Genomic DNA, 19,363 nt, shown 5'->3' with positions numbered 1-19,363 from the left:
AATGTTGAGGGGCTGGAGTGAGCTTTCTTGGAACAGGTTCACCGTTTCCCTCCTCAGAGGGGTCACAGGGGCAGTGCCCCTGCCAGGAACAGGGCAGGTTCTCACTCTCTTTACACATTGCCCCTGGGAGCTGCAAGACACTTAATGAGGCTTTTCTAACAACACGGGCTAGCAGGTGGTGATGAATTTGTTCCAATTAACTGATAAAAGTCAGCATCCTCTCTGTCCTGTGAGCAGTTACCTTCATGGACCCTTGTAATTGATCAGCTCTCTCATTGTCTGCATCCCCTGACCTTATCTCCTGCTAATTTCGTAAGAAGGGTTCCAAATTAACACTTCATTTCTCTCTGCAATAAAGTTGCAGGAGTTTTGGACAGCTTTCAGTTGAGTTTCAGGCTGAGAAGCCTAAATCCTGTTTCTAATAAAGGAGAACTGTGGGATGGAGGTTGAGTTGTGCAGATCTGTGCTGAGAATGTAGAAAATACATGGATTTGTTGTGGTATTCATGTAAAACTGGCAAAATTGTTTCGTGGTATTGATAAACAGTCTGGTTCTTTTTTCTTTTGCTGCCACACATTGCAAATCAGTTTTTTTTCTCTGACAGAGCAACTCCATAAAACCACTGCACAAAAAAAAAAAAAAGCCAACACTAAATTGTCTGAAAAACTGCTCTTAAACAACATAAAGGTTTTGAACTCTACAGATCAGGCTCTGAGTATTATCTGCCTGATGAAAATACACACAGTTAAGTACTTGCAGCAGTATAAGAATGTCTTTTTGTGCTGAGCAGGGAGGAAATTGCTGTTATTTTTCTAATCTTTGCTTTGCAGAAGATGCTCTTAGAGAAGCTGATCCAGGCTGTGGTGTCTCACACATCTGCTGCCCCTGTGCCACACCCAAGGCTGGTGCCAAGTAAAAAATCCAATTGGCTGAAGCTCAGGGTTTGGTTCCCTTGTTAATGGCAAAGTGACTCTTGGTGTGTTGGACATTGCTCAGATGAAGGCTGCAGATAGAACTCCTGCCAGGTGTGGGTACTGGATGCTCTGGTACTGGATTGTGTGAGAGGAGAGGCCAGGGAAGGTCACTGACCACAGCAGAAATTCAATTAATTTCCTCACATTTATCCAACATTGTAAAAACTTTGTCGAGCAAAAAGGCACTTGGAATGTTTCTGGACTGAAATAGTTTTTCAGACTCATCAGCTTATTGCAGTTACAGATCTTTTTTTTTCACTTTCTTATACACTTTTCCCAGTGCATTTTCTCACATTCTTCAGGAGCTTTTTATCAATTTAAAAGCAGACAATGCAGAATCACAGGATCCCAGAGTGGTTTGGATTAGAAGGGACCCCAAAGCTCATCCAGTGCCACCCCCTGCCATGGGCAGGGACACCTTCCACTATCCCTGATTGCTCCAAGCCCCACCCAGCCTGGCCTTGGACACTGCCAGGGATCCAGGGGCAGCCACAGCTGCTCTGGGCACCCTGTGCCAGGGCCTCCTCACCCTCCCAGGGAACAATTCCTTCCCAATATCCCATCCATCCCTGCCCTCTGGCAGTGGGAAGCCATTCCCCCTTGGCCTGGCACTCCAGGCCATTGTCCCCAGTCCCTCTCCACCTTCCTTGTAGGAATATATATGAACTATATATTCTTTAAAAAGTAAAATATTTTGTTTTGAAAATATAAAGAGTAAACCCTTTGAATTTTCAAAAATATTTCCTGTATTTCTTTTGCCCAGTGCTTTGCCCAGGATTAATTTAAATATGCAGAAGTATTTGCTGTAAAACTGAATTTGTCCTTGACTGTGCCACTTTCTGTTGTGCTGCTCCAGTCAGTCCATCCTGCATCCTCTGGCTTGGTCTGTAGAATGAGTAAACATTCATTTCCCCCAGCATCTGGAAATCTGCACTGCTTGAATCTTGTTCAGCAATAACCAGAGGATTAACTGATGCTCCTGGGTGCAGCCTTTCTACTCCAGAGCTGCTGCTGCTTTAAAATCTGACAGCAGGCAAACAAAAAGCCCCATTGCAGCAGTTGTGGGATTTGAGGGGGAGCTCCTGGATGATTCCTGGAGGATATTGCTGATGCTCAAGCCATCCATCTTGTGAGAGACACTTGGAACTGGTCCACAGGAGCTTTGTGTTGTGCTTGTTGGGTAATTGCAAATTCATGGTCTAATTTAATAGTACTTTGATGGATTCTTGGCTTGGAAGACTGTTAGAAATAGTTCTGGTCACCAAATACGACCTCTTGATCAAATGGGCCCAAAAATAACATAACTGCTCACTCCTGCTGAGACTCCAAATCTCAGTTTAAGTGGAGCTTGTCATCCAGATTTAATTTTAATTACTTCAAGTGGCTGAGACCTATTGTTTCCCCAAGCAGTTGTTAATAATCCTTGTTGATAAATTGGGAGTTTGGATTCTGTGGATACACCAGGCTGGATGGGACTTGGAGCAGTCTGGGATAGGGGCAGATGTCCCTGCCCATGGCAAGGCTGGAATGGGATGAGTTTAAAGTCCCTTGCAACCCAAATTATTCCATGATTCTGTGATCCTAAAATGACCAAGCAAGGTAAATAATTGCACTTAGAGCGACCTCTGCAACCTCCTCGTTGCTGTATGTTGCTGTTACTGCCCAGTTTTTGGCTACACAGCTCCAAACATCCAAGTTTTCCACTGGAATTTGTAGGACCTCCACACATCTGGACCTTGCTCAGTAGCTCTCAGTACCAGGCTGAATTTTTCTTCGAGATCAGATGACAGATCTCAGTGTTGTGCTAAGGACAAAGGACATTCCCTCTAGAAATTTTTATATCCAAGCCTTTCTTTCCCTTCAGAGTGCAGAGCTGTGGGTTTAGGAGTGTCCAGGCTGATACAGAGCCTGGTGTTCTGGATTTGGTGAGACAGTGGGATGGGTTTGGCAGAGCTGAGGCTTCCAATAGGCACTGAGCTTCACTCTCCTTCAGCACATTTAAAATCCCAATCCCACCCCCTTTGGTTTTTCCTGCTCTCTTATTTCATGCCACTTATTAACTGGATTTCACTTGGGATCAAGTTGCTGTCAGCTGCCCATTTGATTGTTCTCATGATGTTTTCTCACCAAAACCAGCATCCTGCTGAATGCAGTAATTGCTGTGGAACCAATGCTTGTGTTTTCAAGGCAGTGGATTTCTGATGAAATTGGACACTCTGCACAGCACTTACAGCTAATTCCAGAGCACATCAATAAACAATGGCCTCTGTGCTCATTATCCTCACCACAGTAACTTCTTATTTTACAGCTGGATACTTTTACTTCAATATTGATGCAAACTACCAAATCTGTAATGAAATCACTGCTAAGTTATTAAATCATGCTGCTTTTCCTTCAAGCATTGCAAATTACCAGAAATTAAATCATTTCAGGATAGTATTATCTGTCCAGGTATCAGCTCTGGCTTTTTTCTGGGAGCAGGAACAAAAATCCCACCTTTGGAGATCAGTGGAACCAGGATGTATTTTTTGTGGCTGGACAGCTTTAAAGGAAGCTAATTTAGTTGACTGAAACCCATCTTTATGAAATAGAAATGTTGAAATGAAAGGCAAGTGGCGTTTAAAATCTCAGTGTATTCTCCCTCAGGTAGGCTGATATTTTGAGTGTTTTCTGTGCAGTAGAGTCAATCACAGCAGTGGGGAGATGGGCCCAGCACAATTTACAGACTTGTTCTGCTGACTGCCTTTTCACAATAAAAACACAAGAGCTGCTTAAAACCTCAGTCTGAAGCTTCTGGAAGCTGCTAGCTTGGCCTCAATTGGGGCACATGGATTGCTGAATAATAATAAATAAGTCTGTTGTGAGAATGCCAATAATCCTCATGTAAACCCATATAAATCTCATAAGCCAGCTCCATTTAGTGGTTCTGTACTCCATGTACAAGCACATGGCAGTTTGTGGTGCTGTGGTTGATTATCTTCATTGCTTTATGCTGATCCTGAGAAAAACCTGCTTTTTTCATAAGGAATGTTCCTTGTCTCCCCAAAATTGATTGTAGTTGGTTGTGCAGTGTTACACAAATGAGATTGTGGCTTCTTCTAGGGCAACAAGTCTTGCTACGTGTTGTTAAATGAAACTTTCTGAATTGTCACTGTTTATGAATACCAAGAATATTTTGGTGAGAACTGGGCACATGGGGTGTAGAGTGAGGGGTTTGTTGGGGGGACACTGCCTAGGACAGGTCATACAAAGCCCTGGGCTGGTCTGATGTTTAATCCTGATAAAAAGCCTGTACTCAGCTTCTCTTTATCTTGGGTATTTGAATAATTTTTTAGTGCTGTGCTCTGCTTCTGTGTCCTTGGGATTTTGGCTCAGCTGATAACTCAGATTGTGCATGGGCAGAGCTGGGCTTGGTGATAGCAGCCCTTGGGCTGGATTGGAGCAGTATATTTATTTTGGGGGAGTGTAAAAAGTGCTTGATGTCTTTTCAAGAGGGAGTAGGAGGCTTGGAGGCAGGGATTTTGATATTGCTGCATTTGCAGCTGTCACTTCCCAGAGCCTCTGGCATGAGTTCACTGCAGTGATGCTCCGAGCTGGGGTCTGTGCACCAGGATTCCAGCCAGGCTATTCAAGGAAAACCCAAACTCTTGCCATAGATCCATAACAGGATTTGTTTCAAGGTCACAACTCAGCAGGAAAAGTGCTGTACTGTGGTTACTGGGGAGAAGCTCCTCCCTGTGATGGTGGGCAGGCCCTGGCACAGGGTGCCCAGAGAAGCTGGGGCTGCCCCTGGATCCCTGGCAGTGGCCAAGGCCAGGTTGGACGGGGCTTGGAGCAGCCTGGGCTAGTGGAAGGGGTGGCAAAATTGGCTTTGAGGTCCTTTCCAAGCCAGGCCATTCCATGACATATTGGGAGTTCAATTGAATTGGTATTTTCATTTGGGTTGAAAGGCAGTCCAGGGTTTTTAAAGGCACAGGGAAGAATTTCTTCCCCATATCCCATCCAGCCCTGCTCTCTGGCAGTGGGAGGCCGTTGGTCCCTGCTCAGCTGGCAGCTCATGCTCAGGAGATCCCAGAGAGGAGCAGGATGCACGGATGGGCATGGAATTGGAAAGGCTGGGCCAAATAATCAGTGGGCTCCCTACAGCAGCCTCAGCTCTTGGCAGTGGTGCTGCCTAATAGGAGCACAAGTGACAAAACCTGAAAGGGAGAAATTGCTGCTAAAAATAAAATAACCAAGAAGGAAGGAAAAAAACCCACAAAATAAGAATGAGGGTGTTTTAGTAGCAGTAAGAGCCATCACAGATGTGATAAATTCATTCTTTAATATACTGAGCACAAACCTGAATCCTTTCTGTAAGCTCCACATGGAGATTGCCCATGCAAGGCTGAGCAGAACCTCAGTTTCCTAAATGCCAGGCAAACAGCAGCAGCCTCCAGGTCACACAGCAGTGAGTGATTCCCTCACTTGCCAAAGAGGAAAGTGCAAATAGAAATTACAGCTAACTCTGCTGGAGCCTTGTCATCTTACCAGGCTAGCAAATACTTCCCTTGCCAGTTATTATTTTCTCATTAACTTAATATAGCAGTGAAAAAGAGGATGGGAAAATGTCTAATATTTGTATATTGTCCGATAATTAAATATTGCAAAGCTGTGTCAGCTCATTACTAATCCTAATTAAAGTAGTTATTTCCATTTTCAGCTCAGATGTGTGTGTAATTAAATGTACCTGGGAAAGAATTGCCTATTTTCTCTAAATAATCAGCAGCAAATGTTGCTGTGCTGGGTGCTCCCGTGGGGTCCTGTTGGGCTTGTCCTGGCACTGGACAGGGAGCTTTACTTTGTATGGGGAGAAGGAAACAAAGGCAGATGATGAAAATATCTGAAGAAGTTCCTGCATCTTTGGAAGCTTTCCTGTCCCTCCAGCATCCTGGGTTTGGCTGTAGCTGCATTCTTTTTATGTGGGGACCTGGAACTGTGCTTATCTAGGATTAAATGGAAGGCAAATAGTCCAAGGGGATGGGTTTTGACATTGCTGGTGTCAGGGTAAAACCAGGCGACGTGTTAATAAACACACACACTTCCAATGCTTTTCGAAGAGTTTTATCTTTAAATCACTTGCTGAAGTAGCACCTTCTCTTCATAGCTGGAGAGGGGGTTTAAACAGCACCTTTATGGTACAGTCTGGGATTGTCCCAAGACTCTTGTTTGCAGTGAGTGGTGCTTTGGCACTCACATGCTGAAGGATTTCTCCTTGGGATGTGGATATTGGTCACTTTCCTGCACTCTTGTGTAGAGCCAAAGCTCTCTGCAGCTGCATTTTCAATTCCTCTTGGGCTCCAACAAAGGTAGAACTGCTGGTATCTCCTGTGTCCTGCTGCTGTTCTGGGCTGTGGGTTGGTTTGGGGGATATTAACTGGCTTTGTTTTTAACCAGGTAATGATGATTCCGACATAGACATCCAGGAGGATGAAAGATCCGACAGTGAGGGGGATTTGCAGATCATGAGGCACCGCATCAGCACCGACGCTCTCCTGCAAGGTATCCTACCCCTTCCTGAGCTGCCCTGATTCACAGGGATATGCTGGAATTACCTGAGTAGCTGCAAATGTAAGAAGCCCCTGTCATCCTTCAGGATATTGGCACTGCTCAGCTCTCAGGAGCTGTAGGAGAATAAAGTCCTGTGGAGAAAACAATGCTTCCAGGGGAACAAATGAAGGATTATTTACAGGGGGAAAAAAATCACTGTGTGGGGAAAATCCTGCCTTGGTATTGCCTTACACATTCCTGAAGTAGTTTTATCCAAAGCCTTAGGGAAGCAATACCACTTCTCATTGCAAAGCATTTCTTTCCCTTTAGCTGTTGGCACCTGTTTCAGCTGAGTCTTCCACAGGAAACCTTCAGTGAGTCAGTAAAGCCACCTGCACTGACTGGGCACAGGTGGAGCAACCTGAGCTGCTGCTCCCAGGGAGGGATGTGAGCCCTCTGTCCTGCTTCATGGGGAGTGGAACTGCAGCCTCTGCCTGCTGATCCCACTGCTCACAAGGAGCTCAGAGGAATTGCTGTGTGAGGGTCTGTGTTTCACTCAGGTGGGAAGAGAAACGTTCTGTTTAGTGTGGAGTTGAGCAAAGCACAGCCAGGAAATCAGGGTAGTTCTTCGTGTTAGCAGTGAGGGATTCTGAACTGTCAGCACAAACCTCTCTGGGTTCTGGAGCAAGTGCCTCTGTGAGGGATTTCATGTGCCACCATTCCTGCTGGTACCTGTTCCTCAGATAAACTGCAAATATGTGGGGTTTTGTAAGTGGAATTCTGCTTTCCCCTCTCTGACTGAGACCAGGGAAAGGAGCTGGTGTTCTCAAATCTGTGTAATTCAAGTACTTTTATCCTCCCTTCCTCTGTTTTTCTTGAAAATTGAAAATTCTCGTTAAGTGCTAGAAACACTGATATTCCCTAAAGAATATTTTACATTGGCATTTCTCAAGGAAAGGTTTTAGAGCTTTGGAAGTGACCCAAAGTGTAGCTTCATCTCAGAGAACACCATGACCTGAGTACCTGCTGCTCTTAATAGCAGTTTTAGTTTTACTCTAAATGTCATAGATTTCGCTGCAAGTAGAATTTTTTCTAGGAAGAGCTTTGTTATCATTAATTACCATTAATGGAAACTCAGTGTTAGTTCATCAGACTTTAAGACCTGAGTTTAATGTCAGAAGCAGCAGCTTCTTTAGAAAACCAGGGTTGAATATTGTCTGCCTGTTTGCTATTAAACACACCACAGATCTGTTGGTGTTCTTCAGCAATTTGCATTTAAAATACACTTAATGATCAAGGTGGCACAGCAAGAACATTATTTCTATTAATTGCTGCTTTTTTCCTTGATTCAATTTAAGATATTTCAATCACTTTCCTTTGAAGCTTTGTGCTTTCTTACATGGTCATGCTGCTGAGCCACGTTTGCTCTCAAACTGAGGAGAAAGGGCCCACTGTGCTCAGTCCCTGTGGCTGCTGTGGTGCACTTTCACATCTCTAATTCCCAGGTTATCAGTGCTGGGAGATAAGGCTTCCTCCCTCTCTCTGTGGTGGGCAGATATTCCGGTGTGTTCTGCCATTATAGAGGCAAAATTCTCAGGGAGAGATAATCCCTCTTTTTAGGCCACTTGGTATAATTGAGAAAAATCAGCACCCTCTCATCCTCAAGAGCCCTTTCATCAGCTCTGCCTAGATGCAGCAGAATTCAAACTAAATGCAGGTTTGACAATACTGCTCCTGGTTTTATTCTTTCAGCCAATTAAAAGACTTGAAGTTACAGAATTTAGTTTCCCATGGAGCAGCAAAGAGGGAGCTGGGGGAGACTTGTGTGGTGCAGAGAGAAAATGGACCCCTTCCCCACGTGCAGAGAGGAACAGGCAGGAGCAGCTGAAGAAAGAAGCTGGAATGGGCTCTGGAGCTTTGACTTCAGTGCTGCTGGGTTAGCAAACATGGCAAAACCAGCATTAGGGAGGCAGGAAGGGCTCAGATCCAGGATGGAGCAGGGAGGTGAGAGCTCATGGCTGGGAGAGCAGTGGCCAAGCTGCAGGTGCTGCCTGTGGGCCTGGGAAACCACAGCTGCTTTATTGTCACAATATCACAGTTACAGGCAAGTCCCCTCCTTGAGGGGGCTGATTGTAATAAACCCCTGTGCCACTGATCATTTGCATTTGTAAATCAGAGAATCCATTGATTTATCATAGAATCACAGACTGCTTTGGGTTGGAAGGGACCTTAAAGGTCATCTCATTCCACCCCAATCCATGGGCAGGGACACCTTCCCCTATCCCAGGCTGCTCCAAGCCCCAATGTCCAGCCTGGCCTTGGACACTGCCAGAGATCCAGGGGCAGCCCCAGCTTCTCTGGGCACCCTGTGCCAGGGTCTGCCCACCCTCCCAGGGAACAGTTCCTTCCCAATATCCCATCCAGCCCTGCCCTCTGGCACTGGGAAGCCATTCCCTGTGTCCTGTCCCTCCAGGCTCTTGTCCCCAGTCCCTCTCCAGCTCTCCTGGAGCCCCTTCAGGCCCTGCAAGGGGCTCTGAGCTCTCCCTGGAGCCTTCTCTTGTCCAGGTGAGCACCCCCAGCTCTCCCAGCCTGGCTCCAGAGCAGAGGGGCTCCATCCCTTGGAACATCTCCGTGTGTTCCTCTGGACTCACTCCAGCAGCTCCGTGTCCTTCCGGTGCTGGGGACGCCAGAGCTGGAGGCAATGCAATCTCTACATTTTAATTTTAACATTGTCAATGTGAGTAAAATTTCACATCCACTTTTATTCTGTCTGGCAATAGATATTTGAGGCTGTGACAAGTACAATGGACTTCCCTGAATTTGTGGTGGCACTTGCAATAAGATTCTTGTTTTGTCAGAGAGCCAAAGAAAAATTCTTTCAGCCTTGAAAGCCTTAACCATTTGCAGTGCAGAGAAACCTCTTGCCTGAAACAGGCCATAGATGAGTTGTTTGCAGCAGGGTGGTTGTTCATGTGCAGCTGGGGTGGACTTTGTGGTAAAGATGCAAAGCCTTGTTGTCCTGGGAATGCAGAAGCTGCTGTGCTGGATCACCATCCATCCAGCCTGGTCCCTCCCCAGCACTGGTTGTAAGAAAATGTCTGGGGAAGCACATGAGAACTTCCCTCAGGTTCCCTACTGCTCTCAAGCTGTTTCAACCCCATCAGTTATGGCTTCCACAGATTTAATCTAACCCTCAGTACATTTATGTTCTCCTAAGAACCTGTCCAGTCTCCCCTTGAACTAAATAGGTTTTTGTCACCCGCAACTGTCAGAAAGTGGCAGATTCTGAAGTGATGTTGTGATTCCATGTGCAGATCCATCTTCTCAGGACCAGACTCCTGAAATGCATTGTGGCATCACGAGGATCTCTCCCCTTGCAGAGCTGGCAGGTGGGGACCCACAGACTGTGACTGTGGTGATGAGGCAGTGCTGCTGCATGGAGCTGAAAGAGTCCATCCTTGTGGAACTGTGCCTGCAAATGACCTTCTGTTCCACACTGCCAGGGTGTTTCAGCTCCTGTGAACCATTTCTCACAGTGCTGTAGCTCTTTTCCTTTCGTAACATTGGTGTTAAGGGGTGGTTTTGCCCTGACCTGACCACAGAGACCATTTCATTACTGAGACAGGAACAACTTCAGCCCCATTTGATCTTTTCCTGTAAGAAGATAGCTTTATAAAACCCTGGCTTTTTAGCAGACAATCAGTCCAAAGTCACACAGTGAGAGAGCAGCTCTCTCAGAGCCCCCTTCCTTGGCAGAGCTGGCCCAGAGGATCAGGGTGTTAATGATGTGCTGGCAGAGAGGGCACTTGCTGCTGAGTGCCTGTGGCACCCTGCGTGCTGGGGGAAGGCTGCAGAGCCTGAATTATCCCTGATATTTTTTCAGTCCTGTAGGGAAAAGGGAAGTTTTGACAGAAAAATCTTCTCAGGTGAGCCTCCACAGTCCTGTTCCCAATCCTTCCATACAGCAGGCAGGCTGAAAAGCAGGGAAGTCCTGTTCTCAGTGGGAATTGTCACTCTGCTTGTGGAATTTCTCTCTCCAGCTTGTGGCCGTGTTCAGATTTCTGCTGTGGAATTTCTAGAATGTTTTCCTTCCCTCTTAATCTCCCCCAGGTGTGTAGAAACCACAGGTGTGAAATTGGTTGGCAGGAGAGTGGAGGGATTCAGTTGGGAATATGCAACAGCTGCCTGCTCCTTATATCTTGTTCACACTGAGCTCCTGTGGCTGTCACCTGCCTAATTTCTAAAACCACATGTTAAATAAGTGGTCTGGTTTTCCCTTCCCTCTGATTCCTCAAGGAAATAACATTTCTGAGTCCACAATGAGGAGATGTATGCAAGTGCATTTGTCTTTACAAACACAAGATGGTAACAAATCTGGATTTCTCAAAATTCTTCTCTGTTGTGGAAATGAGTCTTGATAAGAAAAATGTGCTGAAGGCCTCTGCAGCTGTCTGGGCATCCCTCAGATGCTGTGTGATCCCATCCCTGATCCCTCTGCCTCATCCACAGGGACAGCTGCCTCTTACCAGCACACAGGATGTGGTTTCCTTCTTTACCCTTCTCAAGTCATTCCCCCAGGCAGTCTGTTTAGAAACCCTTTACAAACAGGGGTCAGGGTCTCCTCACTGCTGCAGAGTGCCTGGAGCTTGTGGTTTTGAGAAAAAAGCCAGAAGAAAATGCCTTGTTCAGAGTCAGGCAATACTGAAGTGCCCACAGGGAGGATTTGCCAGGGATGTTGCATGTGCAAACTTCTGCCACAGACTCCAGAAACTGTCAGCATCCTCCTGGTGTCCAGCAGTGCCAGTATGGCTAGGCCTGAGTCTCAGAAACACCAGGAATCTGCAGTTCCCACACTCAGTGGGGCTTCCAGGTGCTCTCTGTGAGGCCAAATTAAATTTGGGTGTCTGCACAGAAAGGATGCCTGATGTGGTGTCAGGTGGGCAGAGGTGAGTCAGACACAGCAGCAGCTGTGACACAGGCTCTGCTGGGCACAGAATTCTTAACTTTCCAGTCCATCTGGGGCTTGGGAATGTTGTTTGTAACCCCAGAGCCCTTCTGAATATCCCTGCCTGATTTCTTGGCAGTTACCAAGAGGTACAGAGCAACAAAACAAAATCTGCTCTGCCCTGGGCAGCTGCTCTCTTCCTGATGGCTCTGAGGAGCCCTGGTGTTTGCAGGCATCTCCTGGTATGTGTTTGCCTGGATTCAAAGCCTGTGGAAGCAAGGAGATGAGTGGGTTTCACACATTCCATGGGCAGAGGGACAAAGCTGAGGCACAAAGAATGGGAGGGATTTGGCTGTGCAGGGTTCAGGTTCTCCAGCTGTTGGGTAATGTATGGAATCAAGGGGGAAAATTTCACAAGTCCACCTGCTCCCAGAGCACCTCAGAGAGCTCCACCGAAGCGATCCTGCTCTCCATGAACTTTTAAAAATCAATTCCTTCCTGGGGAACTTCCCCAAGGGCAGTTTTACTCTGCCTGGGGCTTTATACGTGTGGGAAATGTGGGTCCTTGTGGCTGTGCTCCTGGAGGGAATGTACTTTCCTAGCAAACCAAATCAAGTCCTAACTGTAAACCTTGTAAAAGCATTTTGGGGAGTCAGATTAGTCTCTTATTCCTTGCCTCCTCAGGTCAAACAGGAGGGAAAAGTGGGAGGGAAAAACAGTGTTTGAAACGCTGGATCTGACTGTCAGTACTGTGAGCAAAGTTACCTGGGGAGGGAGGAAGCTGCTACAGCTGCTCTTCCCATTTTCCTGTATTTCTGTGCGGATCTCTGCAGATTCCTGTCCCTCAGATAAGTTTACAGACCTGAGTTCCCTGATACAGCAGCTGCTGGACAATATTACCAGGCTCCTGTAGCTGGGGAAAGGTGGGCAGTCAGAAGTGTTTGAAAAGGGGCTGCAGATGGGATTCACAGAAATTCATTTGTCTCAAACTGAAATGGGGCTTTCTCCCTCCATGTCAGCATCTGCTTCCAGCAGAGCTGCTGTGGGCTGGAGGTTTTGTGTCTGAAAGGGAGGTGCTGCCTGGAAGGAGGAGGTTTTGGGCCATCCCAACATCAGAGCTAGTGAAGGAGGAGGAGAGGCTGTAGGTCTGACGTGGTGGGAACAGCTCCCTCACTTCCAAGCAGATTTCCTTTTCATGGAGGTGTAAGAAATAAACTGAAGTGTGCTCCCCCACACAGCAGCTGTGCTGTGCTTAATGAATCCCTGGATTTTGGCAATGCCTGGAAAATGCTGCTGGGATCAGGGTCTTGCACTAAAGGGAGGGGATTTTTCTGCACTGCCCTGGTGTGGCCTCACCTCAGCTCTGGGGCAGTTGTGGGTGCCACAATAGCAGAAGGATCTGAAGCTGTTGGAGAGTGTCCAAAGGAGGGACATGAGCATGGGGAAGGGTCTGAGGAGCAGCTGAGGGCGCTTGGATTGTTCAGCTGGAGAAGGAGCCTGAGGGCAGAGCTCAGCGGGGGCTGCAGCTCCTCCCAAGGGGCAGCTCCGATCTCTGCTCCCTGTGCCAGGGACAGGACCCAGGGAACGGCTGGAGCTGGAGCTGGGCCAGGGCAGGGTCAGGCTGGAGATCAGGGAAAGGTTCTTCCCCAGAGGGTGCTGGGCACTGCCCAGGCTCCCCAGGGAATGGGCACGGCCCCGAGGCTGCCAGAGCTCCAGGAGTGTTTGGGCAGCGCTGCCAGGGATGCCCAGGGTGGGGTTGTTGGGGTGTCTGTGCAGGGCCAGGGGCTGGACTGGATGATCCTGTGGGTCCCTTCCCACTCAGGAAATTCTGTCATTCTGTGATTGAAAACACAGTGCCCAAAGGGCAACAGTTCAGAAAGATCAGGCAGAAGGTTCATCCCATTTTTCTGTGTGTGGAAGGGAATGTGATGCAGAGGGAAGAGAGCTGTCTCCTGCGAGCTCATGCTGTGAGTTCACATTAAGCACTGGAGCCTGACTGCAGATCTCCAGACAGGGAGCAAAATGTGTCAGCTCTAAATCCACCTGCCCCCCTCCCAGGCTGTCCAGACTCTCGAGTTGTGTGTCACTCCTTGCTGTGAGGCACAGGGTTAACCTGTACCCACTGCTGGGTGAGGAGCTGGAAATCATCCCAGCCCTGTGGCTCCATCCTGGGCAGCTGCACAGGTTGGTACCACGGGGAGCATCACACAGAGGGAAAACAGCAACAGCTCACAGGCTGCAAGCCAGGGATGCACGTTCCCTTCTGCTCCCTGAGGGCTCAGTGCCTACACACCATGGCCATGCACGGGGAGAAGGTTGGAGTCCAAAGGTGCAGTGAATTACAGCCTGTTCATTACCAGCATCTTTCCTAATTACTGCTCTGTACAGCCTGTCCCAGCTGGATTCACATTATCTGTAAGGAAACACCACAGGCTCTCTCCTCTCTCTCCTGTGAGCCCAGCTGAACTGAACCCCAGAAACCAAGTGACAACGTCCCCAGCTCTCCCTGTCCCCTGCAGGTGACTCCTCTGTTTCCTGCCTGCCCCCAGTACACACATGGTGCAGATGGCACCATGGCCATCTGCCCTCTGTGCTCCCACACAGGGAAACTTGGGGGGTTATGGTCTGGAAGTGAAAATAATGCTCCATGGAAAATCTGCTTTCTCTCCTCTTTACAGCTTAGTGCTCAGGTGAAGTCCCAGCCCCTCTGCGTCCTGGGGTCACTCCTGGCAGTGTCCCAGGGTTTGCTGCAGGACCTAACCCTGCTGATCCCACAGTTGATAGTTCAGAGAGGTGCTTAGAAAATGTAGGGATCCGAGTCCAGGCAGTCCCAGATCCTCGAGTTCTCCAGGTGTGAGCAGTTACACGTCCATAGGGTGTCTGCACTGTGCCCACTGATGGAGGAGCAGCATCCTGCACACCTTCCATGAGTGTTCTCTAAGCTCTTCCCATGGCATTTTGAACTGTCCTATTCCATCAGCTCTCCTTACCTGATATCTTGATTCTCTTTTATATTCAGGATCTCTCTCAGTTTTGTCTTATTTTAGGAGCTCCCTGCAGCTTTCTCCTTTTGAGGTAGTAGTTCCCAGTTTTACACTTTATGCTGAGCCTTTTACAGAGTAAAATTGCAGTTAAACTCAAGAGTCATTTGTAGGCTGGGCAAAAATGGGGTTCTGTTGTCATCTAAGGATGTCAGTTGTAACCATCTCCAAATTTAGATCATTTAGTATAGCATAAATTAGAGCAAAAGTCTCCAAAGCCTGAAGACAGATCTATCCAGAAATCTTATCATTCCATCTCCACTTCCTGTGTTATCAGCAACTGCTGGATAGAGGCCACTGCTTTTTATATAAAGACATAAAATCCTTTTAATTATCTGCCTTGATGCAACAAGGGTTTTTTGGTGAGCTGAGGATGAGTTAGGCAGCTTTTTCCTACCACTAACTCAGCTCAAACTGCGTGGGACAAAAGAGACCTGTCACCTTTTGTGCTTTGGGAAGTAGAAAAAAAGAGGTTTGCCAGGGTATAGCTTTGTTTTCATGCTAAAAACAGCACAGATTGGATGGTCTAGGTTGGAACAATCCATATTGGGCATGGAGGAAGCTGGTGATGGCAGGAGATGAACAGATGGTAAGATGGGATGGACACAGCGGGGCTGGAAATAGGATCCACTGAGTGTTGAGGGGGTTCTGTGGGTGCAGCAGCAGGGCTGAGTCACCCAGGCAGCCCACAGGCAGCTTTTCCTTGCTCACAGCTTTGCTGTCCCCATTCCCAGCACTTCCAGGCTCCCTCCCCAGCAAAGGAGACCTGCTAACATCTTCCCATGGCCTCTGTGTAGCCAAGATCAGCCAAGTAGGCACAAGTGTGTTCTCCCCTCTCAGTGAGCTCCCTGCAGATCCCCACCTCCCTCTTCAGCTTTACACATCAAACTCCCAACAGGAAATTCTTGAGGTTTGCCTGGGTGCTGCCAGGAGTTCTTGTGAAATTCAATCCCTCCTGGAATATCAGAAAGGGTCTGAGCTCTCTAAAGGACAAAGGGTTCACCACATGGAAAAACCAGGCTTTTGTTCTCTGTGTACCAAAGCAGAGGAAGGAACATGCCAGTTCATGGATTTTTTGGGTTGGAAGGGACCTCTCAAGATCATCTAGAGCAACCTCTCTGCTCAAACAGGAGGTCTGAGCTGCTTGTCCAGGACCACATCCAGTTTGGTTTTGAGTATCTCCATGAATGGAGACTCTAAACTTCTCTTGGTAACCTTGTTCTAGTGTTTGGCTGTCCTCAGAGTGAAAAAAAAAGGTTTCTTGTGTTCAGATAGAATTTCCTGTTTCTTAATGTGGCCATTGCCTCTTGTCCTGTCAGAACCATCATGCTGGAATAAGGTAGCTCTGGAAATAGCACCCTGACTGGAATTAGAATCATAGAACGTTGGAGAAAAACTCCAAGGTCATTGAGTCCAGTGTTAATTACTGTTAGCCTTACCCCCTCCTACCTTCTCCTGAGCAATGAGGCTTAACAAGGGAGGTGACTGCATGAACTGGGATCTCATCCTCTCACTGAGGGATACCCTCTGAGCTTTATCCCTCCTTCTTCCTCCCTCTGACCACGAGCCAGGTTTGATGGTGATTCTGTTTCCCTCCTGTGACCAGGAGCCAGGTTTGATGGTGATTCTCTTTGCTCCTGCAGGAAGAGTTGGCACACGGATCGTGGGATCAATGCAAGGTGGAGACACGGAGGAAGATGTGAGTAACCATCTCATGTGTCTGCAGAGCTTCTCTGACAGGGCTTTAGAATGCCAGCTCTCTCCTCAGCTGGAGGGACACCTTTTTACCTGCTGAATGCTCACACCCCAGGCCTGCTTTTCCTCTCCTCTCCAAAGGCTGACACCTCTCCTTGCATATGTCCTTATTTTTCCTTTGTTCTTGGAGTCTGTGGGCTCCGTGTGCTTTCACCCCATCCTGCAGTGCAGCACTAGTGGCACAAAGGCTGCAGGAATGCTGTTGTGGTGAGCTGTGGGGCAGATTTCTGGGAACAGGGACTAGTGCAGTGCAGCAGGAGTTAAATAAATGGACTTAAATCCCCTTCATTGCTCTAAAAACCCCCTCCTTGTCCATGGCCTGTACTGGCAGCCTCAGTCCTCTGGAGGATGGAACAGGGATGAGAGCAGGACTGTGAGCTGTGCCCTTGGGATTCCTGCTGCCCCAGGGCTCCTGACCTTGCACTTGGTTGTGGTTTACCTGTGAGTGGACAATGTAAAGGCACACACAGGTTGGCACAGGAGACACTTGCTTTGTATCTGTACCCAGCCTTTGGCATCTGTGGGCAACCTTTGTGTGCCTCTGGGCACACCTGAGTGGCTGCATCTGTGCCAGGAAGCTGAAGCCCAGCTGCTGGGATATGGTTGGCATTTGCAGTTAGCTCTCCCCACCATCCCAAAAAGCTGCTGCCATCCCAGGAGCAGTGGGGCTGTTCTGCCCTCCAGTGATGCTGGAGCACTGTTTTGGAGAGTGGTAGGAAACAGTACAACTGTGGTGACTGTGGATTTGTGTTTGAGCCTGTGCTGCTGGGAATTCCCAGTGTAGATGGAACCTTTCTGTTTCAGTCCAGCAGACATGCCCCAGTGCTGCCTGTCTCAAGGAAGGTGGTTCAGACATCTCTGGGAATCCCAGAATGGTTTGAGCTGGAAGGGACCTTAAAGCCCATCCTGTTCCACCCAGAGACACATCCCACTAGACCAGGTTGCTCCAAGCTCTGTACAACCTGGCTTTAAACATTTCCAGGGATGGGGCAGCCACAGCTTTTTGGGCACCCTCACCTTGTGTCTGGAGAGGAACTTGCAGCCCACGCTCTGCTCTTTGCTCCTGCCAGAATGGGTGTGGTGAAGGCTGTTGTTGCTTCCTGGGCATCCAGGCCCATTTCTAGGAAGGGCAGAGTGCTGTGCTGTGGGTGAAGATGTCATCTTAGTCCCTGTGCTGCCTGATTGTCCTTGGCCACGTTAGTGAAAGATTTGGACAGGCACCTTCTGCGATTTCGGTTCCCTTTAGCCTTCCCTGTTGGCAGCTCTCTCCCTGTTGGCACAGCCCCAGCACATCCAGCCTTCAGCTGCCCTCAGCTGCAGCCACTTCATTTGTCTCATGGCTCTGCCCTCTGACTTGAGCCTCTCGGAGCTCAGACACCCTTGTGGCCTCTGAGTGTCCCAGCTCAGGGAATGAAACCAGTGAGGCTGCTTTGAACCCCTCAAGGAATTCATGGAGTTAGGAAGAGCCAGTGGTGTGTGCCCAGCCTGTGTCACTTGCTGGTGTGGTACATGATACCCGAGCTGTGCCTGCCCTTGCTGCCTTCTCCCCTGCTCCCAGCCTGGGTACTTTCTGTTTTCTTTTACGTTCTTGTACTTTTTTTTCCTGCTCTGCCTCTGCTGTTCCTCCACTCTGGCTCTCCAAGGGGACCCCAGCTGCAGCACGGCCAGGCCGGCGCAAGGCACAGGTGGGTTCCTCTTCTCTGGTTCATCTTCTTCCACTTCACCTTGGTTCTGTGGTCTCACAGTAGCTCTCACCTGAATGTTAAACACCCTGCCAGGTTTTTAATAGCCCAGACCCAGCAGAAGTCAGGGAATTTCTGTTCATCAGCCCCATGGGGTGGGGAAGGAGGTTTGCAATCCATTGGGAGTGCAGGGAGAAGCCAGCGCTGCCATCCCCTACTTTGGGCTGGCAAAGGGGCTTTGCCATGGCAGAGCTGAGCTGCTTAGGGACTCTTGTTTCCTTTCCTGCAGGAAGACTCAGGGGATAGTGAGATTGACCTGGATGAAGATGATGAAGAAGAGGAGGAGGAGGATGATCTGGAAGATGACAGCATGGAAATCTCCCCAGGCAAATCCAGTCTCCGAGCAAGGAAGCCAGAGCCACTGGAGCAAAGTGATAATGACTTCTGACCCTTCAGTAGCAGGAGGCCTCTTGAAGCACAAACTCTGGAGAGGCCAGGAGCTAATACCCTGCTGCCTGAAAAGTGCATGTCAGTGTGAATTCAGGAGTTGGTAAATAATGTTCATTAAACCTGAAAATTAAACTCGGATTGCCAGGTTTGTGAATCTCGAAGCGTGAGCAGTTTATCCGTAATGAGAATCACAGTAATGTGCACTTATTTCCATAATTGCACTAAACTGGCTCTTGTGCACTGCAGTGCCAGAAGTCTCACTCCAGTGAGCATCGTGTGCCTGATTTCCCTGCATTTTATTATGTCCAAATAGATTTCTTTGGCTTAATAAAACTGGATGAAAAGCTGCTCTGGGAATGCATTTCAATTGGTTTCAAATCTGGCTTAAATCTATTTATCCTAAACATATCCTTTACTTAATCAAGGGCTTGTCTGCACAAAGAGCAGCACCAGGTAGCCTGAAGGAGTGGAGTTAAAACTGGAGAAGAGAAGGCTCCAGGGAGAGCTCAGAGCCCCTTGCAGGGTCTAAAGGGGCTCCAGGAGGGCTGGAGAGGGACTGGGGACAAGGGATGGAGGGACAGGACACAGGGAATGGCTTCCCACTGCCAGAGAGCAGGGATGGATGGGATATTGGGAAGGAATTGTTCCCTGGGAGGGTGGGCAGGCCCTGGCACAGGGTGCCCAGAGCAGCTGTGGCTGCCCCTGGATCCCTGGCAGTGCCCAAGGCCAGGCTGGACAGGGCTTGGAGCAGCCTGGGCCAGCGGGAGGTGTCCCTGCCCATGGCAAAGGGTTGGAATAAGATGGGCTTTAGGGTCCCTTCCAACCCAGACCATTCTGTGATGATCTGACCCACGAGACCAGGCCCAGTCTCCCAGTCTGGGCTGCAGTTTGAGTTTTCTACTTCCTGCACTGGAGGCCCACATGGAAAAGTGACTCTGTACCTGGTGTGCTCAGAGCCAGCGCCTCTCTCTCCAGGCAGCACTGCCA

At 48.5% G+C, this 19,363-nt stretch overlaps 1 protein-coding gene across 2 annotated transcripts in view; it reads left to right on the top strand.

Annotated features, from left to right (window-relative positions):
• The window catches only part of CLUAP1 (clusterin associated protein 1), a 57,892-nt gene extending 39,232 nt beyond the window's left edge, over positions 1–18,660 (top strand). Inside the window, exons 10-13 of one of the 2 annotated variants that reach the window (XM_082292043.1) lie at positions 6,411–6,515; positions 16,133–16,188; positions 17,888–17,929; positions 18,216–18,660. In XM_082292043.1, coding sequence (XP_082148169.1) covers positions 6,411–6,515; positions 16,133–16,188; positions 17,888–17,929; positions 18,216–18,374 — 362 coding nt within the window. In that variant the 3' untranslated portion in view covers positions 18,375–18,660. The remainder of the gene's footprint in view (positions 1–6,410; positions 6,516–16,132; positions 16,189–17,887; positions 17,930–18,215) is intronic. The other variant, XM_082292044.1, reaches the window with a different exon arrangement.
• The last annotated feature ends 703 nt before the right edge of the window (positions 18,661–19,363 follow it).

This window comes from Coloeus monedula (assembly GCF_965178545.1).
Source record: "Coloeus monedula genome assembly, chromosome: 16".
In the NCBI taxonomy this organism is placed as follows: Eukaryota; Metazoa; Chordata; class Aves; order Passeriformes; family Corvidae; genus Coloeus; species Coloeus monedula.
This window is presented reverse-complemented; position numbering and strand designations above follow the sequence as displayed.